We start from the raw sequence: 17,514 nt of genomic DNA on the forward strand, positions 1-17,514 counted from the left end.
TATGACAGTACAGAGAAATCTTCATGCTTCCATTTAATCGCTTTTATCATGTTACACTCTTATCGTAAGCACGTGTATCACATGTACACTGCTTCTACTCAATCGCGCATGTACTTCCAAGACATTTGTCTTATGGAATTTCTAACAAATTAATGCATACGAAGGTTTTAACAACTGGCTGTTGAGAAGATATATTTTGGAAAGAGAGAAAATTCAACTGCCCCTGCGGGGAATCGAACCAACGTCCTTTCACTTTCCGAGTGAACGCCCTAGACTACAGAGACACCGAATCTCTCAATGTTTCCTCGTGTACACTGAAAGGGACCGTACATGGACGGCCGGACCAGACTCAGGCCAAGCTCACTGGGGGCAGTTGAATTTTCTCTCTTTCCAAAATATATCTTCGCAACAGCCAGTTGTTAAAACTTTCGTATGGTAGTGGGGAGTGACGTCATCCTTGTATAAATTAATGCATGCCGGAAAGTTCTTTCTTATATTATGTGTGACCATAGGCGTATTCAGAAACCCCCCCCCCCTCCCTCCTTTGCGTACGCCATGTGCGTGACCATAACGTATATATGATGTCATAGTTATGCATGGTTTCAGTTTAAGAAGTTTTGTCATCTGTCTTCCATATTAGAAGTAAAACTGGCAGATGCCTGAAGTTTTTCGTGTTATGCAAATACCACGGTGAAAGCCTGCCTGCTCTCTGCGGGAAGGCTTTCCAAACGAAAGATCGGTTAGCATTCGTACCTAGAAATTGAAAAAAAAGATTCGCTTCAGTCAACCGCCACTGTGCCACTAGTGAGGTTCAGACCGGGATGAATCCATCATGATCGCAGTGGTTATTACATACTACTACTGTAGATTGCATACACACAAGCAGAGGGTGGCTGAATCCAAAAAGGTTTAGGAACCACTGCTTCAAACGAATTAGTGTGCGCCGGAAATTGTCGTATGTGTCCGTAATCTATTTAAGTATCTCTGAGGCGTGTTTGTAATGTCACTGCTCATCTTCCGAATCGAAGTGAAAATGGCAAGTGTATGAATCTATTGAAATATTTTATTATACAATATTTTTTGTTTTATTATCTACCGGCTTCCTTTGGAGATACTATTTAAAGGGGGAGTTTTTCTGCTCGAAGTTGAAAAACTTAAAAATGCATTGTGCATAGTATATGTATATTTATTTCTAGTGAAATAAATTCATGCGACGTGTTTTATAACAAATTAGAGAAGAATGAAAATATATGAGTGATTAATGGTAAAGACTAGCGCAGGGGTTCTCAACCTTTTTCCATCCGCGGTGCACCGTTACTTTAATCAATGTTTGTCTGCGGCTCCCCAGAGCAGTTTAACAAAGAATCTCTTTGAAATATCTTCGGGATGCTCCGCGGTACCCCCAGCAAAGGTTGGTGACGCACAGTTTAAGAATTTCCTTCTGGACTAATAAGTTCTTGGATTTTTCCCCTCGTAATTTGACCAGAGAGCCTTCAGGTAAGTACTGGCAAACCTTACGACGCCATAGTTCATATTAGAAAGTATCGTAAGCCTTCGGAGATAAGCGCTATAATTGAAAAAAACACTAATTTTTTAAGAGTAGACTGAACGTTTCGTGGACACTTTCTGTTTTTCTGAAATACTATATGTATGTATTTTCAGTTACTTTTAAACATTTTTTGTTATACATGGGCAATTCCAGGCGCATCAAGTGCAAAAGGAACTTCATGAAGATGAGATCCAGTTAAAATTTTTGGAGAGTGTGAACTGTTAGGCAGGAATTTCTGAACAGGTAGAAGGCCTTAGAAAAGTCCCTTTGATGCTCGTAAGGCGACCCTGTGTAGACCACCTATGTGTTGTTGTGCAAAATAAAGAAACAAATAACGCCCGGAATTCTGCTTTAAAAAGCGATGAGTATATATAGTGCATTTATATTATTTCAGCAATATTAACGAATTCTCAAAGTGTGTGTGCTCGTGGTTCATCGCCACTCTTTTTTTGAGGGACGTCTCAACGCGTTGGTGTATTGATGCGTGCTTATTCAGTACTTAGTAGTGGGTTTTTTTACATTAGGCCAGGGATTCTCAAACTGTGCGCCGCGGCACCCTGGTGCGCCTCCAATCTTTATCAGATGCGCCACGGAGCGGTGACCCTGACAAAGGTTCTTCGAAAATATGTTTTGTTAAACAGCTTCAGGAAGATGGCGGAGCTCGCGGATAATCATTGAATAGGGGAAAGTGGCACCTCGGGTGGAAAAAGTTCGAGAACCCCCTGCATCAGACCATTCTGGGCAGTCATGGACAAATGATGACGAAGCCGAGGGGGGGGGGGGAGGCACGGGTGCCAAAAGTTTCTGAAACACTGGATTAATTGGAGGGGAGATATACGTGTCATGAGTTAACAAACACACCGGCCATAACTTTTTCCAAGGAATAATTTCTCCGATTCCGCTCACTGCTGTTTATATGCATAATGATGAAACAAACAGTGATTCATAGAAAAGAGACACTACATTATGAAAAAAGACTATGTTTCTGAAAAAGTCGCATTTTAACGTGAAACTATGCACTATCACCGTATAATATGGTACAATATATTGTCGTACAAATATAGAAGTCTATAATTTCCTCTCCCATTCTCTACATATCAGAGCGCTATTGACCCAAGATTATAGGTTTTTATTTATCCACCTTTAAGAAAAACTATTCCAGAACCCCCTTTTGGCCCCAAAATCTTTGGTTTATTAGGGTTCGAAAGCTCATAGCAGTTTTCCACCTTTTCCTAGTCTTTGACACTGCCTTATACACAAGCTACAAGCTAGTAGCTCTTGCCAAGGCACCAGCAGATAACGTGGCATTTCTAGGCACTATGAATCTAGCTAAGTCACCCATACATAAAGTAGTACAGTATTTCTAGGAGCTCAAGCTCTACCTAAGGCACCCAAAGGAAAGGCAATACATCTTGGAGCTTGAATCCTAGCCATTAATTCATAGGTTCAGTGGTCTGTCCACGATAGGTTCCCGCGCCTAATTTCTTCAAAAGGCGCCTTGGTCAATGCCCTTGGTGGCCCTTCAGAACAGAATGAGCTTTCGTGAACTCCATATCCTCATAGCTACGAAAGGTATTTCTAGGAGCTCTACCGAGAATTACCAATAGCAAGAGAAAAAAGTTACAGCTAGAAGCGGGCAAGATTTTGCCCTTTGATAAAGGTGGGGAACAGAGGTTGAGATCTGAACATGCTTCTAGATGAAGAGCTTGAGAGCAATTGGCAAAAATGGTAATGAAAACCTCAACTTTGTTTTTTCCTTCTTTTCTTAAGGTTTAGTACAAACCCAATCACTGTGAAACTACAAGAAGCGCAAATATAAATGTAGATTTTTTTCCCCCTTATTCATCATTTTAGTCAATGAAAAAGTCAATATTTTTCAAGTTTTTTTAAAGATCAAAAGTCATTTAGAAAAATAGGCGCCAATATAGGCAAAATTTTGATTGGGGGAGCAATCGCTCCCTCTGCTCCCCACCCCCCGGCTACGCCACTGGGACATAGGTAACAGGGCGTGTGTGATATTTTACTGGAGAGCCATTGAACCCAGAAGCATACTTTGAATTAGGAAAAGTATCCAAATGAACAGTAGTTTTCAGATATGTTATTCATGTTCCAAAGGATTAAGTAATAACGGAAGAAAGTTGGAGAAAAAACAGTGTTAAATACTGATAAACCGTTTTATCTCTTTCTCTCTCTCTCTCTCTCTCTCCACAATTAACACTGGTTTTTTCCCAACTTCCCTCCTTTTTTCGAATTCAAATATCACAGTGAATATTGAACTTAGAAACGTGGATTATTTTTTTGGGGGGGGGGGGAGGGGAATCAGGAGAGGCGCAGGGCATCAACTTTGCAATCGGGTTCTTGAGCACAGGGTGTCCGTATAAAAAGTTAGCATTTTGATTTTAATAACTCTCTTGGAACAGGAATGACATACCCGAGTACTAATTGGAAGTATACCTCTAGAACAACGGTTCGCCAGTAAAATTACATAAGCCCCGTTACGCCTTGTATATCTCCCAAGCTTTTTAGAAGCGCAACCCCTTCTTTTGTCGCAGTTCTCGGCATATTCTGATTTTTTTTTTTTTTTTTTTTGTGGGGGGGGGGTCAGTACATTAACACGACCCTCAGTTTGGGAACCGATGCTGTACTGTAAATATGAGGGGGGGAGGGATGTCCTATCGAATAATTATTTAAAACTATTTTTTTTTATTTTTCAGAGAAATCAGCTTCTCCTAGTAGTCTTGCTGTTAGTTTTCAACATACCACACAGTGAATCACAACTAAGCAAGTTGAAACTGAGTAAATCTCGAGTTGGTGGAAATACGAAGTTCTCCCTTAACCCGCTAAAGCCGCTCATGAAGCTCGTACGAGATCCACTCAAAGCATCGGCCCAGAGACATTATTCCAAGTATCTGCCACCTCCACCGGGTATGTTTCAATCTCCTGTAGCACCTCCTCCGGCACCTCCGAGATCTGCCACAACTTCTCCTTGGCAAAGATATTATTCTTCTCCGAATACGAAAATCAACCTTCCGCTGTCTAGTAGTATATCGCTCATGCCTCCAATGACAGCGATGCCTTCATCTCTTGTTTTTTCTATGTTGACTTCTGACAGAAATTACTATAAGCCCCCTCTTACTTACCCTTCCCTTTCTTCACTATCTTCACTGCCACCCGATGTCCAGGTAAAGACTTTGAAGCTGCCACCGAGATACAGAAAGCCCACTCTGACAACAGCGAACATGAATCTAGCAGATTCTGTAGTCAGACAGCTACTAGACATCCCTAATTCGGACAATCTTCCTTCTGTACTTGTCATAGAGGATCCAGATGTTTCTGCAACACCCTCTGCATCTACGAATTCCGATGTGTTTTCAGATTCTCTGTCACCCTCTAAATCTTCGATGTTGATGGCTCCTTCAATCAATGCGGGCGACATAAGTGACAGTTCAGCTGACTTATCTCTTTCTTCCAACCCAGACGTCTTCGTCATTGTCTCCAAGAACAAAAACAAAGGTCTATTCTCGGAAGACAAAAAAACGGACATACTCTCAACTGCCAGCAGCTCACCAAAGATGAAAAAGTACAAAATAACCTCTGGGTTAGAAGACTTTGGAAACACTGGATCTCGTCAAGTGTGGATCATAAAATGAAGAAACTTTTTAAACGCAATAAAAAACAGCACAGCTCATTTTTCAATGATGACGATACATATCACTGTCACCAACTTCATCGAGACTTCTTGGCTGAAAAGTTTGGAAATTATCATTAGTGCGAAGTCTGACATAGAAATGGACTACAGAATGTTAGAAGATCGCCACTGCTTAGGAAAACTTATTCTTTTTGTAACTTTCGGACATATTTGAAGTTTATTCGAATTCATTGCACCAGGTGAGTGCTATTAGGCTAAGCCGAAATATTTACACGTATTCCATTTGCGAACATTTTTTGTCTTCAAAATTCTTCCGATTTGCATGTGTGTGTTCTCGTTGAACGAGAACAAGAACCATTCAGTTGAAAATAAAATTTTGAAAATAAAACTAGCAATCCTAAGCTAAGATTCATTTTATTCGATTTTCTCTCTCTCTCTTTCTTTTTTTTGTAATTTGGATGAAATTTTCTAGCAACCCCCCCCCCCCCCCACTTCGATATTTAATGAATTACGTCAGTTTGATGGTTTCTTCGTTCACATGATGACCCACCAAGAAATCTTTTTTAGAAGTAATTACAATGTGGATCCCATGACCATGACTACAGACTTAACTACCATGACTTAAATTTTAAAGATCTGCATCTCCTTCGTCTTTGAGATCCCTAATGGCATGATTGTGTTGCTACAGAGTTATACAGAGCACCAGATGAAAATTAAATTTTAAAGATCTGCATCTCCTTCGTCTTTGAGATCCCTAATGGCATGATCACTGTTACTGAACATTAGGATAACTTCTTTTTTTTCCAATTAAGACCCCCCATTTAAAACCCCCATAATAGAAATTGGTAAGCCCTTCAATGTGCTCTCAGCCATCACGTAGAATCGGTCAATCTTCCAACACTCTTATTATCTCTCTTTCCCTCACCCAATTTTTTAACGAACGTTGGTCAGGGAAATTCCCCCAATTTCTTCTATATATTGAATTGGATTTTGGATTTATTGGAGCAAGGACCAATTTGGTCAAACTGCGCCAAAACAAATGATTATATAAAAATAAGAAAAATTGTCATTTTTTTTGTCATGTCAAAAAAATAAAACTGCGCATGATAAAAAGCAACGTGAAACGTAAAACAATGACATGAATTGTAGAAAACTATAATTTATTGTGGCTTTAATGAGCTTAAAAATGCAAGATGCATCGCAATGGTCAATTAAGATGTCGCAAAGTGGAAGATGACTATGACCAAAAACGATCGTAAAATTCTATATCTTTATATTGCATATTATACAATATTATGCATCACTCATTTTCACCATTCATCAAACATAAAATATATCCTATTTCGTCTTATAATTAATTTTTAACTTCTTTCTTTAATTAAAAATTAAAATTGATGACATTTACCCTCCATACTTTTCTGCAAACCATACACATTATTTTGTCAATTCACGACACCTATTTGTTCAAAACAATTTTCAATTACACACACATTTTTTTGAAAAACATTTCAAGCACAAAATTTCTAAAATTATTGCATCAATGAGAAAAGTATAAATACGATTATATAGTACTAGGGGGGATTTGCCCCCCTAGTACTATATATGTCCACCCCCCCCCAACTCCTCCAATATAATTAACTACTCGTCACATCTTCTGTAATTATAAAGCAAAATATTCCTCAGGCACTGCAAATGCCTGCGAAATAGTTCACCACGAGATGCATCGCAATAGGCGAAGTACCATAATATGTACCACAATACACCGTAAGCACTGCATTACAATAAGCAATACAGCACGCTATGCACTACAATACGCAATGCATTACAATCATTAATGCACCACAATTTGCAGTGCACCACAATACAGTATAATATGCAATCCACCACAATACGCAAACGCGATGTATCGCATCAAGCAAACCAGAATAATGCGCAATGCACCTAAATACGCAATAAGAACTGCATTACAATAAGCAAAGCAGCACTTTATGCACTACAGTACGTAATGCATAACAGTACAAATCAACAACCAGCAAAATCAGCAATGCACTGCAATCAGCGAAACATCGCAATAAGCAATTTACCACAATACGCAATGCAGACTACATCGGACAAGCAATGCAGCATGCGATGCACTAAAATCAGCATTGTATTGGCAGTGCACCACAATAAGCAATACAGTACAATACGAAATATAGTGCACCACAATAAGCAATACAGCACAATACGCAATACAGTGCACCACAATAAGCAATACCGCACAATACGCAATACAGTGCACCACAATAAGCAATACAACACAATACGCAATACAGTGCACCACAATAAGCAATACAACACAATACGCAATACAGTGCACCACAATAAGCAATACAACACAATACGCAATACAGTGCACCACAATAAGCAATACAGCACACCACAATAAGCAATACAATAAGCAATACACAATACGCAATACAGTGCACCACAATAACCACTGCATTAGATTAAGCAATCCGCTACAATACCAATGCATTACAATAAGCAATACACCACAATACGCAATGTATTACAATAAGCAATGCACTAAAATACGTGATGCATAACAATACGCAATGCACCATATTGCAGTGCACTACAATAAGACCTACAGCAATAAGCAGTAGACACGGCATTATAATAAGCAATACGGAACACAATATACTACGTAATGCCTACATTACGAAATGCACCACAATCAGCGGTGCACCACAATAGGCAATGCAACAAAATCAGCTGTGCACCACAATAGGCAATGAAACACAATCAGCGGTGCACCACAATACGTAATGTACCATACAATGCGCATACTGCATTGATGCATAACAATACGCAATGCACCATATTCACCATATTGCAGTGCACCACAATAAGCAGTAGGCACGACATTATATTAAGCAATACGACACACGATGTACTTACAAGTAGCACAAAACGCATTACACCACAATACGCAATACGTACTGCATTATAATAAGCAATACAGTACGCGATGCACTACAACACGTAATGCATAACAATACGTAATGCACACTATAATAAGCAATACAGCTCAATACGCAATAAAGCACTATACATCGTAATAAGCACCGCAATACGCAACACACACCATAATAAGCAATACTGCTCAATACGCAATAAAGCACTATACATCGCAATAAGCACCACAATACGACATAACCACTGAAACATAATAACCAAGTGATACACTATAATCAGCAATGTACTATAATCAGCGATGCACAACTATTTGCAGTACACCACAATAAGCAATACAGCCCAATACGCAACGCGCCACAATATGCAATAAGCAATACAGCCCAATACGCAATGCGCCACAATACGCAATAAGCACTGCATTGTAATGAGAAATACAGTACGCGATACACTATAATGCATAACAATTAGCAACGCACCACAATCAGCAATGCACCACAATAAGCCATATAGCACGCGATGCATTGCAATACGCCACTATTTACAGTGCCCCGCAATACAGCTTAAAACGTAATGCACCACAATACGCGATGTATCGCAATAAGTGAAGCACCATAATATACGCAAAAAGTACTGTATTACAGTAAGCAATATATCACTCGATGCGCTGCAATGCGCAATGCACCACAATAAGCAATACAGCATAATACGCAATGCTACACCATCGGCGATTCGGTGCAATAAGCAATACAGCATAATACGCAATGCTACGCCATCGGCGATTCGGTGCAATAAGCAATGCACCATTTTAGGCAATGCAGCACAATAAGTAGTGCAGCCTTATATTAATGGCACCACAAAAAACAAAGCACCACTATATCAGGGCACCACATTAAGCAATACAGCACAATACTTAATGCACCTCCATCGGCAATACAGCACGATACTTAATGCATCTCCATCGGCAATACAGGACAGTGCTTATTGCACCACCATCGACAATACAGCACAGTGCTTATTGCACCACCATCGGCAATACAGCACAATATGCAATGCGCCATCACAGGCAATACAGCACAATAATTAGTGCACCAACATATTCAAAGTACCGCAATAAGCAATGCACCACTATATTCAGTGCACCACATTAAGTACAATACGCAATACACCACAATAAGCAAAACAACACAATGCGTAATTTACCCACATCGGCAATACAGCACAATAACAAATACACCACCACCGTAGGCAATACAACACAATAAGAAATGCACCACAATACGCAGTGCACCACAATATGCAATGAACCACAATACACCATAAGCACTACATTAGAATAAGCAATATGGCACGTGATTCACTAAAATACGTAATGCATAACAATGCGCAATTGGCCAATATTTACAGTGCACCACAATACCTCATGCACCGCAATACCGCATAATATGCGATGTATCGCACTAAACAAAGCACCATGATACGCAAGTATTACAGTAAGCCATAATAATCATCAATCCATAAGCACTGCATTACAATGAGCAATACAGCACTCAGTGCACTACAACACGTAAAGCATCACAATCAATAATGTGTGTAATCAGTAATATTGTACACCGCAAATAAGCAATGCAGCATAGTATGCGATGCATCGCAACAAGCAAAGCACTATAAAAAGCACTATAGTACGCAATGCACCACAATACGCATTAAACGCTGCATTACAATGAGCAATACAGCACGCGATGCACTACAATATGCAATGCACCGCAATCAGTAATGCGCCATTATTTTTGCAGTGCCACAATAAGCAGCGCAGCACAATGCGCAATGAGAAGCAAGTATTCATCCTCGACTCAAAATGGAACCTGTCAATTTCCCCATAAAGAGATCTGTCCAATGCCCCGCCCTGGGTACCTGGATCCTGTGTGTTGGGAGCACTGGTGATGTATACATACCTTTGGGTACATACACCAAACTTGATCCCTACAGATCAAGCGGTTCCCGATGTCCTCAGGAGTTAAATGAAAAAATTTGACCCAAAATCGTAACCGACTTCCGTAACACTAAAACGTAACAGATTTCCGTCACCCATTTCCGTAACATAAAATCGTCACTAATTTCGGTTGCTTAGAAACTGGCCCTGTTCGAATTTGTGATTTTATATTATAGAATAGATATGTCTGTACAAGTCATATTAGCTTACTAAGAAAAAGCGTAAAGAAATGTGATTATATAACATATGTGTCTGTACAAGCCATATTAGCATACTAAGAAAAAGTGACAATTAATCGAAAAAAACAAAATTCTAAATTATACATTTTCATCAAACAACATATATTACAATACTAGTAAAAATCCCATAATTGCCTAGAAGAAAAAAAATTTTATTCTATGATATATATCTGTACTTCATCTTCATTAAATAACCAATAACTATATACATAATATGTATATACTGTATAATGTATAATTGGTCTATTAAAACCTGTATCGTGTAATCTTACCCTAAGAATATTCAATATCTTCTACAAAACAATAATAATTTTACATGTTAGATTAAATAAGTATGTAAGTACACAAAAAATACAAATTTTTCAACAAATCATGACGTAAAGAATGACTACATTCAATATATCAAAAACATCGAAGTGTCACTCGAAAAAAATCCCGAACGTTTTTTGGTCATTTTGCAAAATAAAAAATAAAAAAGGAAGCCCAATCTATGACGTACCATAACAATATTTTATCTACTGATTCTAATATTGCTGATGCCTTCGCAGAATATTTTGGATTTATTTTCTCTATCAATAATCTTGATTACGTCGACATTAAATCGACTACTGCATGTGCAATTGAAAATGACATAGTGAGCGTGAATAAAATTGCGGTTGATGAAATCAGGCAATGTGTCAATGACCTCAAGAATACATAATCTTTAGGTCTTGATGGGATTCCTGTATATATTGTTAAAGCATGTGGAACTTTTTTGTATATATTTTATTGATTATTTCTAATTTGCCTATAAAGTCTAGAATTTTTCCTCATGAATGGAAAAAATCCAAAATAATTCCAATTTATAAGAAGGGGGATAAGACCTGTCTAACAAACTATAGACCGGTGGCAATTATTTCTTGTTTTTCAAAAATTTTCGAATCGTTTAAAGATGCGAGAATATATCCTCAAATTCATATATTCATAGCAGTAAATCAACATGGTTTCATGCCCGAAAGATCAAGGATCAACCTTTACAGAAAGAAAAGACCAGGGAAAAGAAAAGAAAAATATTCATCCCATTCCCAGTGAAAAATCTGGAAAAAGTATCGGATGTAAATAACATTGGAGACAGAAAGAATGGAGTCTTGGAGTTTTAACTGGGATTCACAATTGGAGCCCTTGGGATGATGAAATCTCCAACCCTCCAGGATGGGATTCATATTAACATCGCTAAAAAGAAAGGTGTAAGAGTTAAAAAGAATTGTAAACAGACAAAACAGACAGAAGACAAGGCAAAAACAAGAAGAAAAGTCAAATAGATGGTTCAAGCGGGAAAACACGTATAAAAAACACCGATTAAGAAAGAGGTTTTTAATAAATCAAGATAAGCCGAATCTCTCTCTCTCTCATCGTCTTAGAATGGAGTCTATTGAGGAAAGCTACCATATTTCAGCAGATACTCTTCAAAACGTAAATTTTGTAGACATGTCTATTTCCACAAACTGTATCAATCATGCCTTGGATAAATCTTTGGAAGCAGACGAAGAGAGCAGACAGAACAGCATACCAAGGACCCAGTGGAGAAGATCATCGAAAAGCCTAATGAAATCACAAATGTCCAACAAAAACAGGACGCATCAGGACATACGAGTCAAGATAATAAAACCGAGGACGATCTTAAGTATATGGGAACACCTCATACGGAAAAAGAGGTTAACCAAAAATCTGTATACTTTAGGAGCCCTGACTCAAGCGGTTTTTCACAAGAGGACGATGCTGATTTGATGGACGAAGTCAGTACAAGAAGAAAAAGTTTCAAGAAAACAAAACAAAAACATCAAAGCTTATCTTCAACTAAGAAGGGGGAAAAACTTAAAGTTCGGAATATCAGGGATAAGAATACACCCAACAATCCTCAACATGAAAACAGTACCGAAAGAAATCAATTAAATTGCATTACGGAAGAATTTAATCTCCTGGGTAGTAATCCACAAAATACTAGACTCGGACGTTGAGAAGAATATAAACCAGTTTGTGAACACTGTAAGGCATCTTTTAGAAATTTAGTGACTAAGAAACTATTGAAGAGACTAGAAGGTCTACATTGTACTGAAGAAAACATCAATTTTTTTTTTGGAGGAGTACTGTGAAAACAGAGCCCGAGAAGCGGAAGACTTGGCATTCCGACTTCAGCCTGATCGCAAAAAAATCCAATGCAAAGAATATGGACGATTTGATAAATACACAAATATTCTGCAAATGATGTATCACGGACATTGTACATTCTTCTACAATTGTAGAGAGCAAGATAAGACACAACATTCCTCAAGCCGCTTGCAAAAGAACAGATAAATAATTCAAACTCATGGAAGATTGGATAGAAGAAAGTTGTAGAGAAAATGAGAAATTGTCCAAAACAGCACAAGAGAAACAGGTAATTGGAGGAAATACAATTTTGAAAAATCCTTCAATTATAGATGATGGTGCAGACATGACGAAAGGAAATTCTACTAAGATTCTCAAGCTCCCTGCCCCCCCCCCCCCTTCCGCAGAGGAAGAAAAAGGTGAAGAAAGTGAGTTTCAAAAATCCCTCTTCTTCACAGACCCAGACCAGACCAGAATTAAACTTTTTCTCCCAGGCCTGGCTCATGGAGCCATCTGCGGGCTTACAAATTGTAGCCACGGGGCTACGTATGAAGGGAAAGACGAGTTCGTAGCTGTATGTGTAAAAGTGAGTGCGTGTATGTGAAAGGAAAGGGCTTTTTTGTCAAAATCGGTAAAATGGTCACTGGTATTTGGTTTTAATGGTATTTGGTTCTTGGTAAATGGTTTTTAAATTTAAACCTAATTTTTGCAGGTGAAATGCCGGCATCAACCTTCTTGTATTAGTACTATTACGATTATGCTTCGCTGTGAAGAAAGCTAGGATGCGACAAGGTATCTCCGCTTCATGCTCGCACGGGATTGGTCGGTGTGGTTCGGCTCCATAGTTGGCTGGACCTGTAATCGATAATAGTTAGTAACAAGAAGGGAAAAAACAGATAGAATTAGTATGGTTATTTTTCAAAGTTCAGAAATAAATGGTAGAAGTCAAAATAAAATAAAATACTTTTTTTTTCACAAAATATAAAAAAAATTTTTGGAGAAGGGTTTTTTGAAAATTTTCTGAAGTCTAAGTTTTTTAAAAACTTTTTTAAAGAAAAGTTGAGAAAATTCCTGGAATAAAATAATTGATGAGAGCTCATGATGTTAATCTTTCACTAAAATATTCCCCGCTTCAACAAGGAGTTTATCAATGATGGCTCTCCTATCTTTTCTAGAGTTCATTTTCATGATATCATGTTTAAACATGATAAACATGTTTTAATCATTTGATCATTTTTGTCGCACCACGGTCATTTTCTGCACACGAGGGCTAATTAGACCGGGATCTACAATTTATTGCCGATTCCGAACGGCAGGCTTGTTTTTCATACTCATCGAGAGGTTGGTGCGCTAACACCTCGATGGGGGACTCCCTGCGGTAGCAATTTTTGCTGTGGTCAAGTCCCCTTTTTTTGTTGTACCCCTGTGTCAGGAAAGTTTTCTGACAAGGACGAACTGGGTATCGAACTCGCGACACCTCTAAACGTCCTTTGGTACTTTGAGCGAGCATCTTCGGGCTACCGCGCCCCTAAACATGTTTTAGCAAATTCGAACATCTCGAACGTCGAGTTGATGCTGTTCATCGAGTCCGCATCCGAGGAGTCCGCACTGCTGGCTGCGGATGAGGCCGTGGGTGTCTCGGCGTCTTGCTTTGAAGCACTCACGGGCAACGGGCTGCTCGTAGCTGTTGGTTTCGAAGAATTCACGAAGTTTTCACAGAAGTCCGTAGAAGGTTCGCAAGTCCGTAGATTGGAACTTTGAAAAATTTTCCGGCTGTTTCTCTTGGATTTCATCAGAGTTTGGCTGCAAGTCGGTAGGCTTTGCGTTGAAGTCCGTAGATCTGGACTTTGGATTTCCAGGTTGAGCTGTCGCAGTTTTATTTTCAAAGTTTTCCACCAAGTCGGTAGACTGTGAAACACTGAAGTCCGTAGAAGTGAACTTGACTTTTTTCGCTGCTGTTTTCGAGCGATTTCCATCATGGTTTTTCCTGATGTCGGCGTGTTTTCCAGTGTTTTTCGGCGGGCTAGTGTTGTTGAACTCATGCCGCGCGGGGGAGGACAGTAGTATCACCGTAATTTTCCGTCGATTTGGAATTTTTTCGATGAGATTTGGGACCAAATCCTTGGGCGCTTGTTGTTTGCGCTTGGGAGCCAGATATAGACTAAACGAATGAGACGTTTCCTGATGGAGAGACAGCATCGTTAATATGAGAGATTTAATTAAATGATTAAATTATATGATACATCAGAGACCCATCGGGAGCGCATTTTCTTGCATGCGTCCGGTCTCACACTTCAACATCGAATGATACTAAATGATAGTACCGCTACATGGCAGGTGTCTTTCTGATACGCACCTACATCTAAAGAGCAGGTGGTATTCGCTAACACAGACGTTTGACTTCGGCTCTTAATTTTTTGACCGCTTCCTAGGAAGGCGACACATTTCCTATATGAGCCCGGGTGATTTTTGCCCTAATTTACACACACTGGTGGGTCTTTTCCAGTTACGTTGCCGCATGGCAAGTCCGGATGGGATTTTACGCACTTGGTGCACCGTTAGGGCAAATTACATTCGTTCACTGAATGCGACCATCGCTGGCATCGAACGCACTTTCTGGGCTCTGCAAGGCAAGGGTTTTTTTTGAAGGGTTCAATGGTTACGATGACATGTCTTGGACGACGAAGTTCTGAAAATTTCCTGGTTTTTTCGTCCTTCGGGATTGTGATTTTCCAAATCGCGAGTTTAGCTGTTTCACGGCTACGTCGCTGAGATGTTAGTTGGAAGATATTTAAAATTGTAAAACCCTGACTTTCAAGCTCGCTTTTTATGTCTGTCGTGTCAGTGGCCGCGTCTAAGCCTCGAAGCACAAAATTGACAGTGCTCTGCTTTTCCTGTATGAAATTCAGAATTTCGACTGATTCGGAAGACATTCAATACGGCATCGTGATCATCGGGGCTTCGCAACAGAATCTTGTAACTATTTTTTTGGTGTTTGACATCGAACTCTTGTTTGCAAACCCGCTCGATAGATGTAGCTAGCTGAAACCAACCACCGTCATTTCGTATTTCCACTGGAAAATTTTTTGACGGAAGTCCATTTTCTTCCGAAGCCGGGATCGAAGTCTCGTCGGGGCATCCATGACGCGATTGTTCGGTTTGAGTTACCGGGGCGGAGCTTTCCTGAGTTTCCTCGTACTCGTTCCGCTGTCGCAGTAAGTTTCCCCGGTCCTCTGCACGCATGGTCACCGCCGGGCTAGGACCGTTCCCTGCATCTATAGTGGGCGGAGCTTCGTTTGTGCGAAAATGATTTGATTGGTCGCTGAGCGGCATCGACGGGGAAGGTGCGATGCTCTTTTGAGAAGTTTGTGGCTCTTCTGTTTTTCCGGGGGGTTTTTCGGCGACCTTTTTTCCTGGTAGCTTTATTCCTGGTCTCTTTTCCTGAAATTTCAGGAGCTGTTGGCATACTTGGGCGTCAGCATGGCTAATTTGAGATTTGGCATTACATAGGCCACAGCAGTCAATCTCTAGGAGTTCCTGGAATTTTTCCCAAAGTATCGTGTCTACGAGGCTTGCGTGAGATACCATCAGCTTCCGCTTCTGGTGTTCAAAGATGTTTCGTAGAATTGCATCACCTCTACAGGGTCGGTGGAGATTAGCACTTTTTTTTCATCTTTTGGAAGTTGAGAAAGTGCCGCTCGGAGAATCTGAGCAGTTCTCTGATGGCGTCCGCAAGCTTGGCTTCATCAGTTTGTTCCTCGGATAACTGGATTATTTCGTGCCATCTCCAATTTTTTGCGTCCATCGAAATATCATGAAGAAAACATCGAAACGAAATTTTGTTATTAGACATTATTAAGAGTTAACTAGTATGTTGCAAGATTACTTGGAAAAAATTAAGGCACCGACTGGGTACGGGCCGTTGAGTTAAAATTTGACTATCTGAGAGCAAAAAAATTTTTCGTCCGTCCCCTACGAGGGCTGGGGGCTATTTGATTTGCGAGCCTTTCCTTACACTCCGTCGTCTCCATGGTCTCCATGTTTTGTACCACTCCGAAGGCTCTCCGGAACAGCGTGTCATCTTTGCATTGCCTCTTAGTCAGAGAGAAGTCCAAGATTTCCCGGGCATCTTCTTCCAGCGACTTCACTAGTATCGTCACTGTCTCGGCGATGTCGGCTTTTTCTTCGGCCTCCCTTGCATCAGAGTCTTTATTTATGAAATTTTTGTATTTTCTGAACAGAACCAGCCACTTCTTCTTCCGAGTGGGAATTAGCTTCTTATGGACATAGCAGCAATTGAGAATTGTGCCAGCCAGAATCTGCAGCAAAATATTTCAGGAAATTACCTTCCTTTGTTCACAGACCCAGGAAAACAATACGGAGGATTAAGAGAAGTCCGAGATTGATCAACTAACTATCCCGCCTCCAATAGAATTTGCTTCTGAAAAAGCAACGGTGTCAGAAGAATCGGAACAATTTAAGATTGTAGATGAGCCGATCGTAAAACAGGAAGACGAAACAATACAAGAACAATTTCAAGAGGTGCGCAAGAGGAAGAAAAAGAATAATCGAAAGGTACAGGAAGGAGAAATCTCACAGGAACAAAGAAATACAGATAAATTATCTACCATTCTTCTTTTGAAAAACAATAACTCAACGAAAAAATATATTTTTAATGAGTTTCGAATAATTTAAAACCAATTCCATAATGGCATAGGAAGAATCAGAAAAATAAGCAGAGGATATGCACTCGATTGCTACCAAAATAAAACATGTCAAGAAATAAAAGTAGCTGTCCTCTCTAGAAAAGTGACAAGAGATAATATCTATAACATCCCCACGAACAACTCCCAAATGGGGGAATAGAAATATCATCCAACAAAATATTCAAAAATTCATCGAGTCCTTGGGAATACACTATCATCTAGTAAAAATACTGAATCTCGATCAAATATTTACCTTGAGCGGGAGAAGGCACCACACACGGGGACGGTTTTAA

General features: G+C 39.6%; 1 protein-coding gene across 1 annotated transcript in view; it reads left to right on the forward strand.

Moving 5' to 3' along the window:
• LOC149081142 (uncharacterized) overlaps nt 1-5,620 on the forward strand; it is a 43,840-nt gene extending 38,220 nt beyond the window's left edge. Inside the window, exon 2 of the mRNA XM_089237313.1 lies at nt 4,264-5,620. Within this exon, the coding sequence (XP_089093439.1) occupies nt 4,264-5,199 (936 nt within the window). The 3' untranslated portion in view covers nt 5,200-5,620. The remainder of the gene's footprint in view (nt 1-4,263) is intronic.
• The last annotated feature ends 11,894 nt before the right edge of the window (nt 5,621-17,514 follow it).

Source organism: Pholcus phalangioides, unplaced genomic scaffold (assembly GCF_987345545.1).
Source record: "Pholcus phalangioides strain wild (caught in Gottingen) unplaced genomic scaffold, Ppha-v1.0 ptg000010l_1, whole genome shotgun sequence".
Taxonomy (NCBI): domain Eukaryota; kingdom Metazoa; phylum Arthropoda; class Arachnida; order Araneae; family Pholcidae; genus Pholcus; species Pholcus phalangioides.